The 25,214-nt window shown below is 44.9% G+C and overlaps 1 protein-coding gene and 1 non-coding gene across 52 annotated transcripts in view; both read right to left on the bottom strand.

Moving 5' to 3' along the window:
- Positions 1-25,214, bottom strand: part of Pum1 (pumilio RNA-binding family member 1) — a 117,239-nt gene that overhangs the window by 6,000 nt on the left and 86,025 nt on the right. For 15 of the 51 annotated variants that reach the window (NM_001437073.1, NM_001108684.2, NM_001437072.1 and 12 more), the window contains 8 exons: positions 24,177-24,413; positions 13,739-14,006; positions 12,559-12,688; positions 10,720-10,854; positions 7,179-7,316; positions 3,611-3,736; positions 2,834-2,955; positions 1,071-1,263 (listed from right to left, as the gene is read on the bottom strand). In NM_001437073.1, coding sequence (NP_001424002.1) covers positions 1,071-1,263; positions 2,834-2,955; positions 3,611-3,736; positions 7,179-7,316; positions 10,720-10,854; positions 12,559-12,688; positions 13,739-14,006; positions 24,177-24,413 — 1,349 coding nt within the window. The remainder of the gene's footprint in view (positions 1-1,070; positions 1,264-2,833; positions 2,956-3,610; positions 3,737-7,178; positions 7,317-10,719; positions 10,855-12,558; positions 12,689-13,738; positions 14,007-24,176; positions 24,414-25,214) is intronic. The other 36 variants (NM_001437075.1, NM_001437076.1, NM_001437078.1 and 33 more) reach the window with 3 other exon arrangements.
- On the bottom strand, positions 9,956-10,038 carry LOC120103258 (small nucleolar RNA SNORD103/SNORD85). The gene has a single exon (XR_015621546.1). It is a non-coding gene; the product is annotated as a small nucleolar RNA SNORD103/SNORD85 (small nucleolar RNA).

Genomic DNA, 25,214 nt, shown 5'->3' with positions numbered 1-25,214 from the left:
GGCGCAAATAGCTGTGGTGTGTGTGCCTTCCTTATCTGTGGGCCTCCCATCCATCCCTATCCACAGAAACTAGCTGCTTGGGCCTCGGTTCCCTTTCTCCTGTCTAACTCTCCCCAGCCTTGATTCTGCAGTGGAGGGGGTGAGGGCCTCCCCCACGGGCAGCATTGTTTCCCACTGCTCCTGTACACCACAGTGTGGAGAAGGCAGGGTCCCAGCCTTAGTCATGTCCATGCTGCCCACTGCTGACACACAGCAAGCAGGCTTCAGCATGTGACCAGTGAACAAGAGGAAGAGTGAAGGAAGATGGCCCGTGGGCTCAATCACAGTTCAGGTTTGCTGGGATGTTTGGTGCCACTTATGGGCAATAAGCAGATTTACCTCCCTGAAAACACACACAGCAGGAATAAGTGAAAAGAGGAAAGGAAATACAGGAAAACAGGCTGCCTACTGGACTGATGATCTGACCAGGGAGGGATTTACCTCAGACGTGTGTAGCATGTGCCTGCAATCAAGCATCAAAGACCCTACGCTTTAAGGCCAGCAACTTTAAGGCCAGCAACAAAGTAAGCCCTTCCACGCAAACACAGGCCGGGCATGTGGCTTAGTGGCAGAATGCTAGCCTAGCATGCTCCAGGCCTGGGGTCAAGCCCCAGAATCTGAAAACCAGAAATAAGCTTCTTCAGGATGAACAGCATAGGTCAGAGGGAAAAGGGTACTTGTCATCAAACCCAACTACCTCAGTGTGATCTAGACATGAACCCTAACATCCACACTCAACAAAATGCTAAAAAAACATGTAGCACATAGGTGTGTGCTCAGACAAAACAGCCATACCCATAAGAGAAAAGAAAAATGAAGAAAATTAAAGTTAAAAAAGAAACAAAATCCCAGAAACAAAAGCCCTACACTGAGCTGAGGGCAGGAATGGAAAGCACAGAAAGACCACGGTGAGTCCACACCGCAACAAGTCTTCACAGCACACCACCAAGCCCACTGTCTGCTGTCCTCTCTGTCTACACAGGGTCCGTCTGGTCCTCTGTCAACTCTGGGCTCATACCCAGTTTGCTTACCTTGTGCATGACAATCTTCCGCTGCCCCGGCTCAGCCACATCGATCATCTTCTGGACCACATAATTGGCATACTGATCCTTCATCATGGTGTATAAGGCACTGTGGGGACCGTCATTCATGGTGCATACCTCATCAATGAGCACAGCACGCTCTGTACGTGAGGCGTGAGTGACACACTTCTCCACAACATTGCTGTCATGAGACAAATTGGGAAGATCAATCAGAAAACATCCCCTCTTAGGCTCCATTTGTCAGGATGCACATGGAGGACTCATTTCCCCAGGGTCTGGTTCTGAAGATCCATGTTTTCATCAGAAATGCTGGGTGTCCAGTGCTGCAGGAGAGGGGCCCGGACCTGCTGACCTGAGATAGTAATGAACTTGAGAAACCAACAAACTGACACCCAAGGTTCACCAGAGCTCTCCCATAGCTCAGGGGGCTCATAATCACTATTTCAACATAATCAAGACTTAGGATGACTCTGCTGGTTACAGCTTCCATGAACGACAGACACTGGGACTTGGAGCAGTCCAGGCTCAGTGAAGGAACTTCAAGTTGTCCCACAGCACTGTCAGCTGCTCAGAAGCACAGAGGGCCCCCTGTGCTGTGCCAGCAGCACTTGTGACCACCTCACACACATCATCTGGGAAAGCAGTAAAAAATGCCTCATTGCCACACAGATGGCCAATCGCCAGCAGAGCAGTTCCTTATAATAACTGCCTGCCTTTATTAGATGGCACGTGTCCTCACCGCAGTTCCATGAGCACAAAGCTGTGCAAATCAACAATAGAGTGTGCTATGTGGACCACTGTCAGTGAGCCCAGAACCCAGTACCCAGAAGTACCAAGTTGGCTTTACAAAGGGGTGCTAGGTCCCAAACCTTCACCAAGAAAGAAGCCACTCCTACCGAAAGCAGACCATAAACTCCAGAAGCACAACTCTGAAGGTGACCCCTGAAGGCACGTGGCCTACCAGCCTTTCTAGACTAAGTCACACATAAGTGCTTTGACTAATCTACTCCATCTGAGCTCCACTTGGGCACCATGGAAGATGTACATGAACACTCACACATATACCACACACACAAAATTCTAAAAAAAAAAAAAAAAGGTTTTAAAGGGTTTCCCTAATTAAGAGTGAGTATTGACTATCTGTCTAGCCAATCCCATAAAAGCTCCAGGGAAGAAAATACTACAAAACTAAGCAGTATTGTGTTCTATGAGCGGTGAGAAAGAATGAATGTGTCAGAAGACCACAGAGCTAAGGCCCAGGAGGCCAGGGCTTCCCAAGCACGCCACCCTGAAGCTGAGACGCGAAGGCCTGGGCAGGTCTCACAAATGGCCCCTCTCAGGCCAAGAGAGGTGAGTGGAGAGCACCTCACAATGCCCACTCTACGGAAGAAACAAACAGGGGTCAAAGGACGACATGTCAGAAACAGCCCTTAGATTTCCAGAGTAACTGCAAAGGAGCAGAAAGAGAGCACTTAACATGCTACTTGACTTTTACAGCAGTCAATACTTAAAAAATAAAAATAAAACCAAACTCCAACATTTGAAAGTTTGATAACCAGAACTTATAAGGTGGAAAAAAAAAAGAGAACCAATTCCCCCAGGTTGTCTCCTAGCTTCCATACATACACATGGTGCAGTGTACATGGACACACACACACACGCATGCACATACAGCCAAGTAAGTGTAGGAACTTAGGGAACAGAATCTGCGGCTCAAGCGCTGCCCAATCCTTGCTCCCCAGAGCACACACCTTGCGAATTTGTGCTGACTCAATACAAGTACATTGCCTCGGATCTCTGCTACAATTTTGCTTTTATCCTCAGGACGACCATGCTCCAGGACATGTTGGATTACATAATTTCCATACTGATCCTATTTGAGAAGCAAAAAAAAAAAAAAAAAAAAAAAAAAAAAAAGAGAGAGAGAAAAGAAAATATACATAAAACAGTTCTGTGGATTACTGGGTCCTCCATCTGATTACTGTCTATCGCTCTTAGAGGCAGAGGGCCGGGTAATGACAGAGCTGCACTCAAGTGCATCTGAATGGGAAGGAACCTGCAAGGAACTTTTAAATAGATAGTTGGTAACAATTTTTCTCTGTTATACAAAACAAGAACGCACTGTTACAAGACAGCAGACTATTTTTCTTTATATATTTATGGATTTACTTTCTAGCTGGGCTTTTTACAAATTACTAACTACAAAAAAGTAGGTCTGTAATTATTTTAGAATCAGGGAAGGAGTGTTTGGGGAATAAAGAAATGTTTTCCTCTAATAGAAACTGCGTCTTTCTAACACTCGGGTTGTTCACTATCGTATGAGAGTCAACCACCATCACATTTGGTTTGTGTGCAATGAAGTGGAGACTTCCCACTCACAGGCCATGGTTTCGAATCACTGTCTATATTCATGGCACACACAGATCTACAGGACACTGATGACATGCTAATGCTTTCTGCTGAGAAAACACACACGTCGGCCCACAGGAGTCCAGAGTCTGCAGCTCCTCCTCTGGAAACCATAGTACCTGCACGAGCTGCTCCGTGTGCTGGTGAAGCTCCTCCAGGATAGGGAGGGTCTGGTCGGGGAGACAGTGTTCCAGGATCCTCTGGATCACCCTACAGCCATATGGGTGCGTAGACAAAGCAAACACCTAGAGCAGACAGATCCAGGCCAATCGCTTCAGTGCTGGCACATCATTACCCACCCACCTAGCATCACAGATAAGCTCAACAGACTTATGTCGGTCAGAAATTCAAACAAGCGGGTAAAGTAGCTGAAACGAACTTTTCCAGGAAGCCTCAAATGAAATGGAAATGAGGCAAGGTGATGATGCAAACTCCTCAGGAGGCAGGTGCACCTCTGAGTTCCACAACAGCCTGTTCTAGAGTTCCAGGACAGTCAGTCAGAGTTACACAGATAAATTCTGTCTCAAAAAACCAACTTCTCCCCCTCACCCCAAAAGTTTTAAAAAAAAAAAAAAAAGAAGAAGAATCAAAAGCGTCAACCAACTGCCTTTCCACAAGATAGAATGAAAACAGGAGGAGGAGGATAAACTGGACATGTGGCCAGCACCTTTAATCTCAGCACTCAAGAGGCAGAGGGGGAGATCTACTCCAGGGAGGCCAGGGTAGCAAAACTAAGAAGGTTCCAGTAGGCGCCCGCTCACTGGTGGAGTGTTCGTAGCATACAGGCATACCACCAAGGAGCCTACATACTAGAAGTGATTAAATCTAAATGCTTCCACATAAACAGACCGTTGCACAAAATGCTGGCTAGGGTGCTGTTTGGTTCAGAACAAGTAACAAAGTGCATAAGCATTTAACGATCGTATTTTGACTTGACTTTTGTGGTACTGCAGATTGAACCAGGGGTTCTTTCTTGTGCTAGGCAAGTATCCCACAAGTGAGCTGCATCCCCAGCCTACATCTCCAGGATCCTGATTCTGGCTTTTCCTAGCTGCATGGAAGTACTTATGGGAGCACAAGAGTTAATGTCTTTAATCCCGGAACTCAGAAAACCAGGATAGGAGTATCATGAGGTTCAAGGCCAGCCATGTCTACATAGTAAGAGCCTGCCTCAAAACAGCAAAGGGGGGTTGTGGATTTAGCTCAGTGGTAGAGCGCTTGCCTAGCAAGTGCAAGGCCCTGGGTTCGGTCCCCAGCTCGGGGGGGGGGGGGGGGGGGGGGGGACGACACGGGACAGCAAAGGGGGAAAAGATGACAATTTCTATAAGCAGCAGCAACAGCACACCAAGTGCTTGCCTCCCTCCCTTAGGTGTCAGTGGACTGAGCACTCCCTATCTGCCTGGCCCTACAGTTGCACCTATTATCTGCAACGCTGCAAAGACACTGCCTGCTCACGATCTACAACAGCTTGCAGTGGGTGGGTCGGTCTGATGCAGCTTGTATTTTAATGCTAAAACTGGTGCCTCAAGATATGGTTGACCCCCCCAAGGAGCAGATGATGCTCGCACATACTCAAGCGATGTCATATGAACCTTCTCCCCAATTCAACTGGTCAATAAAAGGATAGAGCCAGTGATTGGGCAGTGAAGGGAATAAGGTGGAACTGGAGGTCCCAGAGGAGAGTAGAGGGAGAGGAGAGGAAGAAGACCAAAGAGGAGGAAGCCACCATGGATCAGAGCCAGGAGAAACAGTTAAATAGCAAGGGGCTTGATAGCTGGGGAATGAGTTGGAATAGCCCTACATCTGCCCAATTTAAGCATTTGGCTTATAAATAACATCTGGATTTCGTATCTTTTATATGGACTTATTAGGAACATAAAAACGCCAACAACAGGGGTTGGGGATTTAGCTCAGTGGTAGAGCGCTTGCCTAGGAAGCGCAAGGCCCCGGGTTCGATCCCCAGCTCCGAAAGAAAGAAAGAAAGAAAGGAAAAAAAAAAAAAAAAAAAAAAAAAAAAAAAAAAACCACTTCACTGGGCACCATGTTTCCAAAACAAAAATCCTCTAAGACTAGGGCTGTCTCCAGAGTTCCCTGTCTAGAATGTCTACCCAGCATGCTGCTGGCAGAGCATGACATTTTTAAACCTAGACAGTGGCTCACAGACATCTACACTGAATATTGTTTTTTTAATTTTTTTTTTACCTCAGTGTGCCTAATGCTATATAAAATACATGAAGTTGGTCTTTCACTAGATACAATAATTAGCCAAATGCTAGATCAAAGAAATACAAATACTGAAATCTAAGACTATCAATATTCTTAATTTTCAAAGTGGCTGCAGCACATTTCTGAAGCATTCCGCAATGCATGGTGGGGACTGCCTGTAGTATCTGGATCTCGTTCTCACTTCCCTCCTGAGGAACGGAATAGACGATTTCCCTATCAGCTGGCAATCTGAGCTTCTGTAAATGTTAATTCACCTTTCCTCCATTTCTCCCCTCCACATACTATTTTCTTGGATTGCAACAGTTCTTTATCTAACCTAGCCATCAGCTCTTGCGGTTCCAAAGGGGTGGCATTTAAGCCTTGGACTGGAGACAGCAGTGTGGCTGCAGCTGCAGGTCACTGGTTCCTCACCACTCCCTCAAAATAAGCACAGCAATCATTTTTCTCCTTTGTTTTACTTTTGCTGCATACTGTCATTAATTTAATGTTTTTATAGATTAAATTATATACAAATGTGTGTATACAAAAAAGCCAGAAAGAGGTATCTGATCCTCTGGAACTAGTTACAGATAGTTCTGAGTGGTCATGTGGGTTCTGGGAACCAAACCCAGGTCCCCTGCAAGAACGACAAGTGACCTTAACTACTGAGCCATCTCTCCAGCTCGCACATCATTGCAGTGAACAAACGTTGTCTCTCTCCCCTCCACTAATCCTGAAACTCCCCGTATGTTAGCCCTGGGCTCTGAGTCATCTTAAGCATGTTGTAAGTGAACAAGAACTGTCTTGGAAAAACTCTAAACCATGCTTCCATTTAAGCACTTCTTAGAGAAATATTTCCTCCTTTAAAAAAAACAGAAGTCCTGATTCAAATGCCCAAAAAAGAAAGTTTGTTTAATGCCCAATCCCATTAACTACAGCAAGGCAGGAAATTATTATTTTTGGCAAAGAAACTAACAATTATATTCAATTTAGAGCCACTCAGAAAAATAATGGCATAATATGGTAACAACTTTAGCCCAGGCATGGCTATACCCACTTGGAGGGCTGGAATACTACAAAGCTGAGCCTAGCCTGGGCTCCACAGCAAGACCCCACCCAGTTCAACACCAAAGCAGTGCAGTGCTGGAGGAGAGGGTCCTGTAAACGTCACACAACCATGGCCCACCCCCTCAGAAAGCTGTAGGCAAAGACGCCCGGTTATGTTAAAGATCGTGATCAATCATGATCTGCAAGATTCTATCTTAATTTTTTTATGTAACAAAAGATTTGAAAACTCAGAATAAAAACTAGCCATGGGAAACATAATCCTTCAGATATTAATACATCTTAACAGTTCTGCTACCAACAGCAGACCCCAGAGAGTAAAGGGAAGAGACTGACCACATGTTCTGGTGGATGCCACTGCACATGACTGCAGTGTGAAATAAACGCATGGGGACAACATGACCCTAAGTGACTTACCTGCCCCTTGAATGCATCGATGATGAACTGCAAAGACTGGGGCTGTACACATTCAATGCACTTCTGAACCACATGGTTGCCATTCTGGTCTTTCACACACTTCAGGACATGGCCATCTAGCTCCCGCACCATCTCGTTCTATTAGAGACAAAGATGAGAAGGCACCACCAGAATCACAGCCAGCAAACATCCAGATAGTCCCCACTCCCTACCAAGCAGAATCACAGCCAGCAAACATCCCAACAGTCCCCACCCCTACCAAGGAGCAAGCACTGCACAGAGAGAGCCATGACAACCAAAGTCAACGGTAGCCAAGCAACATCACAGCGAGTGAGAGAGCAGGTGGGACATAAAATGATATTAAACTTGGAAAAGACTCGTCCAGGCTCTAAAAACCGGCTTTCAAAACCATGACACCAGCAGGGTGCAGTGGAACACACCTCTACTCTAGGTCTTAGAAGCTGAGGCAGAATTGGAGTTGCTACATAGCAACTTCTAGGCCAGCCTATACTACACCTAGCAAAGCCTTTTTAAAAACACGCCAGGGTTTGGTGGTACAACCTGTACTGTGAGTGCTGATAGCACAGCAACAGGTTCAAAGGTTCAAGGCCAGTTTTATCAACGCCAACTTGAGCTACATGAGACTCTAAAAACCTAAAAACTACCAAAGTCCTCTTCAAATAGGAAAAAAGTGATGAAGCAGGAAGGACTGAAAAGCTCAGACAATTCCACACACTTGTGTCCTGACAACCATGTAAGCTTCTATTACTAATAAGCACTTAATCTAGAAAGATCCAAGAGCTGAGAATGTATGCTTTAGCTCCCTCTTAACAGATCACATAGGAAGCATGGGAGCAGACACATTACACAACTTATTGAAAAAGATCTGGACTTCCAAGCCTCAAACCCAAGCAATGGAGCGCCATGATGCAGCCTGTGTTTGCCGGGCAACCACCTGAGAATTCCATAATTACCTGCAGCTCTTCCAGCCACAGAAAAACAAACTGACAACTCAAGTTACCTATTTAAAACATATTAAAACATGTAATTCTAGTACATGAGAGGTGAAGGCAGGAGGACTGCCTCCTTGCCAGGACATACAATCTATAGACAGCCATTGGTGGTGACGGTACACATCTAGGAAGATTAAGACTGTTAGAGAACCCAAGAGGTTTAAGGTTAACCTAGACATGCCAGGAACACGTCTCAAAGGGCTCCTTTGGTAGAACCAAGGTACATGGGGAAAGACAAAAAGCGATACAATACAAATTTCAGAGCAGTCACACTATGACTCCCAGTGTCTGACTTATCCACTGATTAAAGTCAATAGGAATGATTTTCTCAATTCATTAATGGTGTCCAAACAGTGAATAAAGATGACAGATAGACACAGAGTGCAACAACAATGGATAAGATTCTTACTGGAACCTTCTTCCTGCCTCCAGAAGGGAAAGATAATACATTTCTGTTGTTTGTTCCCAGAATGGGAACTGAGTAAGATCCTAATATGGAAATTTCATTAGTGGGCCATGTTATTACTAATCCAACTCATAAACTTAGACTCACTGAGAAAGGCATCATAGTGACATATATGAGGGAGTTTAAAAAGACCTGGCATGCTGGCGTTCCTTGCCTCACATCGTCTATATGGAAACACAGAATCTGGCTGGCCAGGCATCTGCTCCCCAATGTCCCTGTTGATTCTATCTGCACTTCTTTGTATTTCTGCGAGAACGCCACAGCCACTGTGACATGGCACCGCTCACAAACAGTGACTGCATCCCTGAGGTACGAGCTGCAGAGCAAATGAGACATCCATCCCTATCAAGACACTCACTCAACACTCACTATGGCCTAGTCCAAAGGAGCATTTACTAAACCAACACTAGAAAAAGCCTTATTTTTGGCCAGGGATACATACTCACAGAACTGATAAAACTTGTCTACTAAAATAAAGCATAGTCCACAGCAGAAGAGTAGTCTCACCTCAGAACAAAGTGCCACAGAGAAAGAGCTAGAAAAAGGACAAGTGAAACAACTCTGCATGGGGGCACAAGCCACGACCCCAGCGTCTCATGATACGCCAAGGCAGGTCTTTCAAGGCCTGGGGTGAGCAGTTAGCCAACCTGTATAAAGCCCTACCTTCAACCCTACATTGCCACAAAAGTGGGAAGAGGAAGAATCAGAGAGAAGGACAGAGAGGCAAAGAAGAGCAACAGCCCTTCTGGGGGAAGACATGAAATGGTGAAAAGCTGGCAAAGGCCTTCTCAGTGAGGAAGGGGAAGAGGGGACATCATATACAACGGCCAGAACAGCTGGTTACTTTTGTTAAGTGGCTATCACGATGGAAGAGAAAGAAGATTGGGGGGGGGGGGGGGGGCGCCAGCAACAGAATTAAAGATAATTCACTGAGCCACAAAACCCTGAGGTTATTAAAACTCATAATGCCTGAGTGAATGGCAAATGCCAGCCTCGGTCTGCCTGTGATGACAAACAGCACCGATCTTGGAGAATGGCTTTCTATGGGTGCCTTCAAATTTGGGATACTCCTCAAGCATCTGGCTCCAATGTGCTAGGACGCCACTGTGTACACCCACACTCAACTAGACAGTGCTTTCTTATCTGTTCTGCACATATGGCCCAGGTCTGTCTCCAACCACACCCATCTTCAGTCGCCTAGCTATGAGACTCAGCCTCTAGTGCTCCAGGCTCCACCAGCCTTCAACTGCCACATCTACATGATGGAATTGGTCTGAATCAGAGCTGGTGGGATCCTGTCTGGCTCAGAACGAGTCCATATCAAAGGTTCTCACCAACGAACTTTGTCCTCAGTGAGGGCAAGTGGGTCATCACCGCCAGACAACAGTTAACCCCACCGCTGAGAAGGCTGAGGGAGCTCAGAGCACCAAGGCTGAGGAGTGCAGGCCAGGGGCCTTGGTGCCACCTGGCACAAATAGCTGTGGTGTGTGTGCCTTCCTTATCTGTGGGCCTCCCATCCATCCCTATCCACAGAAACTAGCTGCTTGGGCCTCGGTTCCCTTTCTCCTGTCTAACTCTCCCCAGCCTTGATTCTGCAGTGGAGGGGGTGAGGGCCTCCCCCACGGGCAGCATTGTTTCCCACTGCTCCTGTACACCACAGTGTGGAGAAGGCAGGGTCCCAGCCTTAGTCATGTCCATGCTGCCCACTGCTGACACACAGCAAGCAGGCTTCAGCATGTGACCAGTGAACAAGAGGAAGAGTGAAGGAAGATGGCCCGTGGGCTCAATTACAGTTCAGGTTTGCTGGGATGTTTGGTGCCACTTATGGGCAATAAGCAGATTTACCTTATTCAGTTACTCAGGCTACACTGGAACCAAAGAGATGAGGCTGCAAACTATCTGATCCTCTAGAATCTTGTGAACTAACCGGGCAATTCCTGCTTGCTCTGCCAATGGGAAGCCATGAGTACAACCATAAACCACAAAGCTCCAGACTGACAGTCTTCACAGTTCACTGCACAAACCACAGAGACACCAAGAGAAAAGTGAAAAGGAAACTTACAATTACCTGCTGGTCTGAGGGAATAAATTCCAAAGCTTTCTGGATGACTCGGCAGCCATACATCTGCAGTGCCAATGATAGGACGTGGCCTCGAATCCGTTCAGCCAAAGCCAGCTTCTGTTCATGGCTGCCAAACTGGACGGGGTATATGAGAGACACTATTACTTAAGTAAAAGAGAAGGACCAGAGAAAACAAAGTTCTCCTTAACCTGTGTTGTGTCCAGCCTCCGCCTCTTGCTGTCCTACTGCCTACAATCAAATATATCTTAAAGAGCCCTGAAGAATTAAAGCATTAACATTCATTTCTGAAAGGAGGGAGCCAGACACCTGTTACTCAAAGCCAGTAGATGGAAGCGTCTTCAAGGTTCCACATGCCTCAGAGTGATATAGTTAATTGTGATGCATAGGCAGACATATGCAAGGTCTGTGGCAGGCAAGCCAAGTGACTGCCAAGTGTGAGGTGAAGTACACACAACACTCTTATGGATTAGTGTCTTTCAAGGACTGTTGATATTAACAAGAAACCTGTGAAAGGAGAAGCCAAGGAACCTGAAAGGTGACATTGCACAGAATTAAAGTTCTCCCAAAAATTGTTTTCCAACCTTGGCTGTTTGCAGTCATTTGAATACAATCATCATCCAAGCTCTATGTTCCACTCATGGGTCTAGGGAAGATTTCTGGCTTGCTCTAAATCACAAAACTACACACACGCCACATTTGTTCTGACACCCAGCTGCACAGCACCCTAACTCAGTGACATAATGGCAGCGAAGAGAGAATCAGAGAGGCACAGAGGCCAGTTTCTTAGAGCAGCTGAGTATCTGTGAGGAAGTGAACCGGTAAAGTCTGAAAGAGCCACTCTTAAAGCTTCATACAAATAAGAGGCCATGAGATTTTGTAGATGTTAGCAGCAGGTAAGCTTAGAGGTCCAGTAATTGTCCCCAGACCTAATCTTCTCCCTCAGTGTTTCTGCATCATCCAACAGCTTGAAGCTGCTGACAATAAGAAATGACAACAATAGCATTATTATAACCTTAATAAAAACTTAAAAAAAAAAAAAAATCCCCGTCTTTGAAATTTGAGCTTAAAAGAGGGAGCAGACAATATTCACCACTAATTTACTCCCAAAGACTCAATCAAGTTAATGGGCAAAAGAAGATGACGAGGCCAAAGGAGGTCTCCACACACTGCCTCAGGGCATGGTGGGAAAGCGGAGGCTGGGCTGCCTTCCATTGCTCCTCATGCTTACACTGCGTTGCAGTGATGCTGCTGCTAAACTATAATGTGACCATCTGGACACTGAGGTAAAGGCTGCAGAGTGGGGCTCAGCACTTAGGACAAGCTTCATGACAAGCTTCATGCTTCCAAAGGACCTGAGTTTGATTCCTAGCACAACCGCTTGGTTCGAGTTTCAAGGGATCTTATGTCCCAAGCCTCTTCAGGCAACCACCCTATCCCCATATATTAACATTTTTTAAAAAACACTCTCTCTTAATGCACTCAGGCAGGGTGGTGCGTGCCTTTAATCCCAGCCCTTGGAAGACAGAGACAGAGGCAGGTGGATTCCTGAGTTCAAGCCCAGTCTGGTCTACAGTCTGTGCTGAGTCTCACGTAGGAGCGTAGGAGCGTAGGAGCAGTGATCACACCATACTCCCAAGTCATCTAACACACCCAGGAGCACAATGGTGGCTGATCGGGAACTGGAGAAACACTGAAAACACTCTTCTCTGAGAAGACCTTAATGGCTGGAATGAGCTTTTGTGCTTCAAAAAGCCAACAAAAGTCAAATGCTCTGAAGATTCTCAAAGTCAAAGTGTGGGGGGAAAAAAAAAGACATACTTCAAAGAACTTCTGAATGACGTAATTTCCAAACACATCCACCATAAGTTGGTACGCAGCCTGCAGGATTTCGTTGAAGACAAGCTGGCGCTCAGCTGCTGTGGCTCGCTCTAGTTTCAGCTGAATGAATCTGGAGAACAGAGTGAAGGGGCAATGAAACCACACAGAGAGACTTGCAATGTGAGGGCATCACTTGATAGACAAGTTCTGCAACATTTGGACCATGAGCCCAATAAATGCACTGGGTTTTGTTTTGTTTGCCTGTTTTTTAAGGGTCTCACTACGTAGACCAGGCTGGCCTCAAACATAAGATCATCCTGCCTCTGCCTCCCCAAGTGCTGAGATAGCAGTCCCTCATCAGAATCCATCCTGACCCCATTCTATAACCCACACTGGTAAAGAGAGTCATTCATTATCTTCTGAATTGCCCCCCCTGCTTGACTCCTTCAGGAAAATCCTTGCTGTCTCCACTGTCCTCCACTCCTCAGGGAAGGCAGCTAAGAGAAGCACCAAAGCAGGGAAACCATTAGGAGTTTCCCTGAATACAGACAGGAAGAACCACAACAGAGATTGATTGGATGGAGGGTGAGTGGCACTGTCTCACCTCGCTGGGTCTCTAGGCCCAGTGCAACCCTCTGGGCAGCTGCTGGTGCAGTAGGAATGAGAGCAAGTGCTAGACCTGCTGTGCTCCTGGGAACTGAGGACCCACACTGTCTCCTCCACAAGAGGCCTTATAGTGCTGACCTATGCACAGGGCTTCCTGGGAAGGTTAATTCTTCATGCATAGAGATGGGTGTAATTAGTGTACAATAAAATGTCTGAACTTGTAACAATCCCCCTGCCTCTGTCTCATGGATACTGGGATTATAGGTTATGTGCAACCATAGCCAGAGGCAGACAACAGCATTTTAAGATTCTTGTGGAGCAGAAACACACAGAGTACTTGCTCATAAAAGTAAAAAAGTTGCTCAAAGACAACCATGGTCCAGACCACTAAGATGTTTTAAACGTGTGGCCATCTAAAGATCTCCATGCCTAAATCCCCTCAGAAACAAACCCTGAGAGACGCAGCAGAGGCATACTGTGAGTCACGTCTCTGTGCTGCGGTGTATTCCTATCTGAGGCATGGAATCCAGGGCACAGACTTTAGTTATTCTGGGGGCCAAAGCCAGGTCCTTACCTAGAACCATGCTGGTCTTGGGAAAATTCCATTATATGCCCGGCAATCTCCCGCAGTTGTAAATTAGGGTACCGGTTGTTTCGAAAGTCTTCCAGAAGTCTGCTCCTGCCAGAGGGCATAACATCAGACATTCCGTATCTCAAACGAGAGGAAGAAAAAAGGGTGCTGCTGGGGCTGAAAAGGCTGGAGGCACTGCTCGCACTGCGGTACTTGGCTTCGGCACCAGGAGCAGCAGAGATGTATCTTCCACTGCCGTTCGTGAGTCCTCCTGTTGGTTACAGAACAAAAAGACCTGAGTCCACACTTAGGGAAGGAGCCTCATCTAGGAGGAAGAAGCACTGCACCACTCCTGCACCTCCACACGCCTCCCCGTCTCTCCTCCTACGGCACTGTGCTAGGATCAGGCAGTTTCCCCACTACCGTGGCTTTCCAAGGCCTACACACCAATCTGAAGGAAACATTTGCACAGAGATTAAGAAAGAAGTATCTATTTTGGTTTTTTGTTTGTTTGTTTGTTTGTTTGTTTGTTTGGGTTTTGTTTTAACCAGTGCTAGCAAAATTGCTATAAGGCTGGAGGTACAGCTTAAAGATGAAGCACTTGCTAACATGTGTCAGGTCCTAGGTTCAATCCCCAATACTACCTAAAAAGGAGAAAACAAAACCAACCAGTAAAAAATGGAGCAATATACTGTGTTTCCTTAATAAATCAAATGAGGCACAGCACCTACAGTAAGGACTCAGAAAACACAAAGCACACAATGAGGCCTCTTCTGAGCTTGTCACTTCAAGCACTATAGGGACTCATTCCATTCCTAAGTCACCTTCCCTCCCAACTGAAGCCCACCCATTAAGATCACTACAAACAGGGGTGTGGATACTGCACTTGCTTGGGAATGTACGAAGAGGGAATAAAATCAGGACATCCTAATGTATGGACAGGAAATTCCTGGAAAGCTTTTTGTGAAGGAATGACTTCAAGGCAGGTGGTAGGCTTGAGGTCCTCATCAACAGGCGACTGTGAACACTCATTCCTGTGAGAGGAAGCTCACGTGGCATAGCACGTCCTGTACTCCGTGTACTGCTCCTGATGGTGACCAGGTTACAAATGTGTGTCCCTACACAACAAGATGGCATCCCAACCAAAAGACTTAACGAAAAGCAGCCCTGGGCTAGGGTGTAGGTCAATGGTAGAGTCTGTGCCTAACATAGGTATGATACTGGGCTCCACCTGGCAAAACCCAGGCACAGACGTGAGTGCGCGCGCGCGCGCACACACACACACACACACACACACACACACACACACACACACACACGCATGCAGGCACGCAGGCACACACACAGAGGAAAGTAGCATAGTTACATAGATTTACAGATAGATTTTTTTCAATCATTCTTACAATGGTTCACATAGTTCCTGTCGTAGCTTTTGAACTGTTTGGGTTTTTCAAAGACGGGGTTTCTCTGTGTAGCCCTGCTTGTCCTCAAACTCAGAGACGCACTGGCTTCTGACTCCCAGTGCCAGGATTAAAGGTTTGGCTCCGCCATACCTGGCTTGGTGTTTTTGTTTTAATTTTTACTGTATATCAAGAACATAAAATCGTATGGCATTCAGAAGAAAGGCTGCCATGGGGCAGTCTTTCAGTGTGTGCTACTCAAAAGCTCCATCACTAAAGTGCACCCCAGCACAGGAATGTTTTTCTCCAATCACTGTAAACAAACCGACCTAAAACAGCCTAAGTATTAAGAAACACATCAACTCCAAATCCATGGACAACTGCCTACTTCCATCTCTCCGTGCTCTGAACAGAACTTGCCTCAGCATTTAATGGCAAGTACAAATAGAGACCTAGCTTGGCTTTTTTCACAAATTCCAGGACCCAACTTCCAAAGTAAAGGTCTCCCTCTGAGTGACAGAATGGCAACACTAACAGCTCAGCATTACACTGTGGAGAGCAGTGTGTGAACATCTAAGCTACTTCTTCACAGGTGCTGCCTATCGGTCATGGGTACATGTTCGTAACAGGAAACTAGAACTAGGAGGGAAAAGAACCAGGCATCCAAAAATGCAAGGCATAGTCCTAACAGCCAGAACAAAAGTCAGGCCCTTGGCCCAAAGCGCCATGTGCCTTATGTTGAGGCTCAGTTACGTCAACCGTTTTCGTTCTTTGGGGTACTGCTAAGTCTCACATGTCACAGTACTCCGGAACACAAGTGGATTTGTTCAAGAAGACAAGAGCAGCCTAAGGACACTCTCTACGACAGTAAGAAACCTTGCTCTTCTGACTGGAGAGAGGACAAAGAAACAGTCACAAGGTCGGTGAAGCAGCAGGCACTACAGATGCGGTGCTCATAACAAACATACAAGGAGGACCAGCACAAACACACATGGCTTCTGAAGTCACGCCAGGCACTGTGCTAGCAGGTCACTGAAAAAGGCAGAAGATACGTGGAAAAGAAGCCAGGCCTTGGGCAACTAAGTCAATAATGGAACAAACTAACCCTCAACACTACCCTACACTTCTCAATTTCCAGTTATGCACTAATAAATTCAGTGCTGTTGAAGCTAACATTAACTAGACTTTGTTATTGTGGCCAAAATTATACTAATACATACTTCAAAGGGCTAGAAGGAACGATAGCGAATATGCCCATAAGTTATATATTTACACATTTATGCTCAAGTTTTGACATACTGACTCTTTTATTACTGAAAAAAAGTATACACAAATCTCTGAGAGAAACACAACTCACAGATGTACCCTGCAGAGGTCAAGTAGGATTTATCTATGCATTAACCTAAGACAGCAAGTTTTGTTTAAGATTAAAGTTCTCTGGTCCTTTCTGAAAAAACCGTCTAACAAACAGATTTTCAGTATTTACTGACCAAATGGCTCTTGGATTAGGAATGTGAGAAGTAGCAGTTAACAATCCAGTTCCTAGCAGTCAGTCTACCTGCAAGTACCAGGCAACCGAAAGCCTTTTATGAAAGAGACAATTAACATGGGCTTTTAAAAGCTGGCTGAACTTTCCCATATTCTGTAGTGTTTGGACAGTGTCTTAAAGCACCATTCCACAGAAATTAAGGGATTACATAGTCTACTTATATTATGTCATAGCTATTTAAAGGCTGAGTTCCTGGCATCGTCATCACACACACACACACACACACACACACACACACACACACACACACACACACACACACACCACCACCACCACCACCCACCCACCACCTCCCCCCTCCCCAGTCTCTCTCTCCACTGTATTGAGGAATGAAGCTCCGACATTCACGTTAGGTTAAAAACTCAACCACTGGCTACATCCTCACCTCCAACATTTAATAGAGGCTGCAATGCTCACTGATGCCTTAACACATCATGTTAGTCCTAAACTAAAGAAAGCTTAGTACATTAAAAATGTATCCAGGCAGTGAGACTCATAGATGACAGGGCCCAGGGAGAGACTCCTGCTTCTGTGTTGCTTTTGACCAACCTGGATAAGGTTCAGGCAGAAAAGACTTCTATGTGATAAAGAAAAAAGGAAACGGTCTCCAAGTGTGGCTCTCAATCCCTGCAGCACTAGTGAGGCTCAGGCAGCGATCTGAGTTTGAGGCCAGTCTGGCCTACAAAGAAAGACCCTGTCTCAAGAAGAAAACAAAACCCCTAAATGGTAGGTAGTAGAACTTTTTCACCTTGAACAGAGTACAAGAGGACTTGGGTGTGCTTCAACTGTGGAGGTGGGAACAGGCACAACGTACCCAAGTTCCACAAGCCTGCCTGAGGACTGTAAACTGTATATAAGCCCAAGCAAATTCGCTCAGCAAGTTCTGATTCTCAAGAGCTAAGGTACAACCTAGGGGTTGCAGAAAACCATGTGCACTGAGAAACAAACCAGGGAACAGGAACGTAATGGGTCACAGACGTTGCATGGATAAGCAGGACAGACAGAACTAACACCAGACTTCTAGAACATCCACAACAGAGTAGACAGCACTCCTCACAGCTTTCCTGAGAGAGATCCTTGAAGCTTAAGTGTGCAATCACAGACTCCATCTTCTAATCCACATGTGCACTGAGAGGGGCTCCATGACAACAGCTCGACTATGTGGAAGAACTGCTTGCTTACCTCAGCCTTGCTTAGACTCACATTTTGTATGTTTTTCCCAAGCTTGTGTGTGTGTGTGTGTGTGTGTGTGTGTTTTGCATTATATATATATGTATATATATATATATATGTATACACACACACACACACACACACACACACACACACACACACAATGCGAGGAAGAGACTGGAGGAAGGGTGATGTCAGTGGAGGTCTATAAAGACAACTAACTCCCTCAAGTTAGTATCACCTTTATGTGGGTCCTGGGCAACCAACTGAGGTCACCAGGCTTACATGGCAAGAGTTGTACCAGCTGAGGTACGGAACCAGCCCTAACTGTATTATAAATGAAGATGAAATGGACAAATCTGGAGAGCCCAATCTCCATTACCAAACTGACTTAAGAGACACAAAACCTGCCAGTTGGCAGCGTCACATGCAAGCCTAGTCTATATGGTGAGTTCCAGGAAAGCCAGAGTAAGACTCTATCTCAGAAAAATAAAACAAAAACCAGTAGTAACAACGAAAATGACGACAAGTGTTGGTGAATTAAAGCACACCATTAATCCGACTGGGAGCAAGACAAGTGGATCTCTTTATTTCAAGGCCAGTATTATCAATACGGACAGAGCTACATAGAGAAACCCTGCCTTGAAAAACAAAAGAGGAAAAGGGGAGAGGGGACGACAGACTGAAAAAACCTAAAGCCAAGGATAAAACACCAGACATAAGAAAAGTAACTAAAACCTTGCAAATGGTTTTAACTGGTGAATTTGCAAACAAATAAAGGAAAAACAATCCCTGTACTATAGGATTTCCAGAAACTACCAGAGACATAGGTCAGGTCAATACCAACCTGACAACAGGTATTACACAGAATACCTGCACTTTACTAATACAGACGTATAACAAAATCTTCACAAAATGAGTCCTACCATGATCAACAAAGACAGAAAGTACTTGACAATATCAAAATCCATCTTAAAAAAAGAAAGAAAGAAAGAGAGAGAGAGAGAGAGAGAGAGAAAAAAAGAAAGAAAGAAAGAAAGAAAGAAAGAAAGAAAGAAAGAAAGAAAGAAAGAAATCATACTAACTTGTGATCTTGTGATAGTGGCAAGTTTTCTCATCTTCATAAAGGTCCATCACAATGACCAACTGCCAACAAACCTCAGGGCAATGAACAAACATTATCCCCAGGACCTGGATACAGCCAAAATAATACGCTCCTCTCTGTTCTGTTATCTAGAAATCCTAGAGATTTACCTAAAACCTAAGACCATTTTCTGGATAAGATGTCTTGGTTAGGGTTTTACTGCTGTGAACAGGCACCATGACCAAGGAAACTCTTATAGGGACATTTATTTGGGAGCTGGCATAAAGATTCAGAGACACTTTTAATAATAAGATGGCACAAAACAGACCAAAGAGACTGTTCAATGGGTAAAACTGTTTGTCACCAAGGCTAGTGACATGAGTTCAGTTCCCAGAAAGCACATGATGGAGGGAGAGAACAGACTCCTGTAAGCTGTTTTCTGTCTTTTGTATGCTCACTGGGGGATGCAGGTACACCCTTGTAACTTTAATTTTTTTTTTACACCTTAATTTTAATGATGATTCTTAAACGCTTTAATCTCCCTTTTAGCCCACCGTCCACCAAAGGTAGTAGGAAAGATAGGATACGGAGGAAGTAGACCAACAGGAGGGACCCAGGACGAGGCCAGGAAAAGTTCTAGGCTGTGCCTCTTTTAGGGAAGCAGAGATCAGGGAAGAGGAAAGACCCACAAGCATTGCACAGCTGGCTCTCTAAGCAAGCCAAGCTCAGCCTCCATCACAGTCAGCCGAGTCCTATTTATACCCTCCATCATCACCTGTCCTCCAAGGGTCTTGCCTCATCACGTGTCTTCCCCACAGCACATGCATCTGTCTCAGTTGACATCACTCTGCCAATCAACCCAAAACTGCAGCACACCACCAGAGGTTTTTGGGTGCGTTTCTCTCTATGGAGTCCTGAGAAATGTAGCTCAACTACGCAGTGTAAAACAGACCAATACATTTGTGTTGTTAGCAAAGAATCCTGTTTCATGTGTCCTTCCACGTGTCTGCTTTAGCAGACATCCTTTCACCTGTTTCTGCTTCACAAAAACATTCCTTCATGTAATTGCCCTACAAAACACCATCTGACACAACTGACTTTCCAAAGAAACCACAAGTTTCCACTTCTATGTACACGAGTACAGGGGCCCATGAAGGACAGGGGCACCCAATCTCCCTAGGGCTGAAGTTATAGGGAGTTGTGAGCCCTCTGACATTGGTGCTGGGAATCCAAGTCAGGTACTCTGCAAGCTTACTATGTGCTCTGAACTCCTGAGCCAGCTCTCCAGCCTTTGCTGGTGTCTGAATACACCAAAAAGTGTTGAATTATACACTTTAAATAAATGAATTAAGAATGATATGAGGCCAGCTAGATGAAGACTCCTCCAAGTTGTCTTCTGACCTCTGAGGATGCACTCTGGCCACCCCCTCAATAAGTACAATAAAAATGATATGTAAGTGAGGTGCAGTGGTATACATCTCTGATCCTAGTTCTTGGAAGGGTGAGGCAGGAGGATTACAAATTGGGAGACCAGACCAGCCAGGGATATAAAAAGAGAAAGTGCCTCTAAAACAAAACCAGGAATTCAAGGCCAGCCAGGGCAGTGTGAGGTCTTTTAAGAACTCACGTGGCTTCACCCACAGTGATAATATAATACACCTACTCCAACAAGGCCAAACCTTCTAATAGTGCCCTGGGCCAAGCATACACAAACCATCACTATCGGTATACAAAAACTCAGTATTATTTCAGCAACAAAATGAACAACCCTAAACCAGAACAAAATCCCACTCACAGTAGCACGTAAACCACACTGAAAACTACAAAACTTTGCTGGGAAAAAAAGGGGGGGAGGAACAAACTAGACAGTTACATGTCAGGATGAACCCTAAACCCACGAGATGAAAACATTAGTTCAAAATGAACACATTATGTTTAGGAGTAAGAACTGTAAGATTTGGGAATAAAGCACTTGCTAACTCTCCCAAAGGACAAATTTGGTTCCCAGCACTCAGCTCACAGCTGGAGCTCCACAGGGCCAAGGACTCTGGAATCTGCACCTGCCTGCCTCAAATGCACAGACCTATATTCAGACACATGTAACTTAAAATTACAAAAATGCATCTTAGAAGAAAAAATAACATCAAAATAAACAGTAAAAAAAAAGTAAAACTTTAGAAGATACGAAAATATTTCCTACAAAACCAAGACTTCAATGAAATAAACTTAATCAAATTCAAACTTGACATACTTTAAAGACACCGATTTTAAAATAAAAGAAGCAAATGATGAGAACATAAAGATTTCTTTCTTATAGCTCAAATAACCAAAGTTTTAAATGAGCAAAACACATAAGAAATTTTAAAGATAACTAAAGGCACATAAAACAATGTTCTAAAGCCAGGGCACATAAAACTAGTACCTGGGAGGATGAAGCAGGAGGATTACAAAATTTGAAAGCAGCGTAGACTAGATAATACTTCGTCAACCCTCTCCCAAAATGCTTTGAGTTAGAAGTGAAATGGAAAATAAAAGCATAATGAGATACCATTCCTTGTCCACTGAAAGAGCTCTATCAAAACAAAGGCAAGCAGATCTGTGAGTTCCAGGCCAGGCAGAACTACATAGCCAGACCCTATCTTAAAAATAAAAGGCAGATCATATAGCTAACACAAGTACGCCTACAGAAACACTTCCATTAAGATGTTCGTAGCTGAATGCCCCACAGTGGAGGCGCACGGCCTTTAATCCCAGCACTCAGGAGGCAGAGGTAGGCGAATCTCTGCCTTCAAGCCCAGTCTGGACTACAGAGAGTTCCATGGCCACTCAGAGACACTGCTGGGGTTTGGGGAGGTTCACAGCTGTAATTATAACAAGTAACAGCCAAAGCAGAAACAAAAGCCCCTGAGATCTGAGTGGACAGACAAAAGGTAATGGGCTCACAAAAATTGTTCAATAAGAAGGAACTACCTACTGGCATATAATGCATCATAGACAAATATCAAGAAAAAATAAAATGCAAACTAAATACATCATTAACTGCAGTTTCAAATGAAGTGCAGAAGGGTATGAGAGGTTGTAAATATTATAAAAGATTTACCGTGAAAGCCACAGAAGTTACAGCAATAAAATTTATTCAACAGACTACATCAAACAAGGTAAATTTTACAGTAAGAACTAGAAGTTGGTCTTTAATTTAGAATGAAACAAATGGGAATGAAAAGTCACTTGAGAGGGGTTGGGGATTGGGGATTTAGCTCAGTGGTAGAGGGCTTGCCTAGCAAGCACAAGGCCCTGGGTTCGGTCCCCAGCGGGGGGGGGGGGGGGGGGGTGTCACTTGAGGGTTCTTAGGCACATAGAAGTAATTATTAAGCAGATCAATTGCTTTCTTAGAATCCTCTAATGCATGTTGACTGCTGGGTCTCACTGCATCAGCATTTTCAGATCCAGTGTGCACACCGGGAGCCACTGCATGTAGTTCAGGAGTTAAACTCTAGGACATAGAATCTGTCTGGTTACCACCTGTATTTTGTAACTAGTTTAATTAGAATATAGCTAGGCTGGAGAGATGACTCAGCAGATAAAGAACACTGAATGCTCTTCCAGAGGCTCCAGGATAGATTCCCAGGACCCACATGGTGACTCACAACTGTCCCTACCTCCAGTTGCAGGGGATCAGTTCCTCTCTTTTAGTCTCTTTGGACACTGGAAACATATATGGTACACATGCATGCAAGTAAAACACCCAAACACATTTTTAAAAAAATTTTTTAAAAAGTAAATAAAAACAATGACAAAAACAGCCAACAACAGCAACAACACAAATGATTCAGCAAAACATAGACTTAGTTACAATGTGCTGGCTCAAAAGATATACTGGCACATCACATAAAAAGGTTATATATTGGAATTTAGAATTTTAAAAACTGTTGTTCAAATCTGATACATACAAGTGAGGCAAAATATTCAAGCTCTGAGAAGGCTCTCTACATGTGAAACAAAGTGCTACCCCCCACCCTTGTACTTCCCAGACGCACAGGAAGTGAGAGTCTTAATGCAAGGAGGGTAGCGCAGGACAGTGTTTGTTCAGTCCTCTGCTCTGAGCCTATGGCCCTCTTGGTCCTATATTGCAGCCAGGCTTTCTGCTGCTAGGAAACACTGCCATAACATGCCCCATCCACTCATCTATCCATTGTGGACAGCCAATAAGAATGTCCAAGTTTTCTCCACTTCAGAAAATACATGTGTGCATGCACACACATGCCCATGCACACACACTGCATGCATCACTTGCCTTCAAACTCGTTCTAAAATAACTATTTATTACAGACTTTACCAAACTTTTCTTGGTTTGCATAAATGTCTCTCCAAATGAGATCATGCTATTCACTTTTATTCAGTCATCACTGCCAAGTCCCTGAAGCCACATTTAAACATGTTAGGCAATGGCAGAATCTTCTAGCAAGTGCATTCTTGCTGGTTTGTTCAGTACACTCCCATTTAAAGCCACCACCACAAAATAACAACACTCTCACCTCACCATTTGCTCTCCACTTCTCTAATTCAACTTTCCCCATCTGGGAAGTAAATTGGCACCTTGAAATCCATACCAGAGAGACAACGAGAGGGAGGAGGGGTGCACCTCATTTCTAGATAAGAACTCTGCACCCCTGCCCAGTGCTACAACTTAATTTCCTACTATTCTTTAAAGCCTGCTATTTGGAACCTTCTCATCTAATTATTTACAGGCTATAAAGGTTTGGATTTTTTAAAGTATTTATTAATACTTTAAAATCTGGCCAAAAAATTCAATAAAATGCTTTGTGAAGCTACTAACTTCTATCCAAGGGGTGAGGGGGGGATGAGGGGGAGAAAGCCTACAAAGAGCCTTAGCAGATCAATTACTGCTGTCATCACAAGAGCTACACTAGCAACTATTCTTCTTTCTGTGTCCTCCTACCTCCCTGTAATGACTTTTACTGTGTTTGCCCAAGAGTAAATGCTCACACTGAGGATGGAGTGAATACACAGGGTGTATCCAGATGCTTAGCAATCCCCAACTGCTACAAAGCTAGAGGTACAACCTGAGCAACTGGAGGACTTTATCAAAGGCATAGAACACCAGGACACTTCTAGAATAAAGGGACTGTCCTTTGCTTATGCAAAGTACTTGAAATGTCATCAGTGGCAAGAGACTTCTAGCGTTCAAGGTGGTGTTAGAGTAATGGTTCTTACCCAGGTTTAAGCTTGAAGAGGATCCATGTGAAGAGAGGGAAGGAGGTGGTGTCTGTGAATGTCCTGGTCCCTGACTAGGGAGAGGCATGCCCACGGGTCCAGGAGAGGAGGAAAAGCTAAGGCTGTTATAAAAACTGTGTCCAATGGGGGCCAAGCTGCTCGATGTCCTCTTATAAAGGTCACTGCTGCCAGTCAGGGAGTCACGGCGGGAGCCACTGCCAGTGTTGGAGTTTGCAACTAAAATGGAATTAAAACAATGCAGATAAGAACAGGCCTGTTCTTTGAAGAACAAGCCCACTGGCCTGTTCCTAACACTTTGAACCAGACTCCTTACCACCGCAAATGTGTCAGCAGAGACAGCCTAACTGTTAATGTAGCAGTTCTAGGGGCAGCTAAAGTCATAAAGAGGACATGGCTTGGGTTAACAGAGCTATTATTCCAGCCATCACACAAATATGGCAAATTTACCTTTCCTTAGTGTCACAGACAGAATGGGATGGGGGCAGGTTAAAAAGCTATGATGGCCACATGAGCTACGGGAAAGTGAAAGGAAATGACCTAAAAGGAATGCCTTTCATCAGCTGAAAGGTTCTAGCAGAAAAATGGAACACAGGGGAAAAAAAAAAAAAAGATGTGTAAGCGGGGCCCTGCCCGCTCCACGGGACTTTCTAATGCAGGCCTGTCTGTCATCTTCGGGAGCTACAGCTAGCCTACAGCTCTGATTAGTGCACCTTCTCTCAGACACGCCGTTCTGTTCTGAAATCACACTGCTGATAACCACTCCATGTATCCCATTGTCCACAGACTACATTCTTCTCCCATCGAAACAAATATTTTGGTCTAGCATCCTTCCTCCCAATGTTCCACAGCATCTCCCTTACCGCTGTTCAAAACATGGATAAAATGCCTGTTTAAAATGGTCCAGCCAAGCCCAGGGCACAGGTTTGAATGTGGAGCGCCCAGCCTTCGACCTTCTTGTGAGTCCTTTTCCCTCAGCCTAACATCTACATTGCTAGAGTCCCCTCCACAACTCCCTAA

The sequence above is a fragment of the Rattus norvegicus genome, chromosome 5 (assembly GCF_021556685.1).
Source record: "Rattus norvegicus strain SHRSP/BbbUtx chromosome 5, alternate assembly SHRSP_T2T, whole genome shotgun sequence".
Lineage (NCBI taxonomy): Eukaryota > Metazoa > Chordata > Mammalia > Rodentia > Muridae > Rattus > Rattus norvegicus.
The sequence above is the reverse complement of the archived record's forward strand: the minus strand, read 5'-3'. Positions and strand labels throughout refer to the sequence as shown.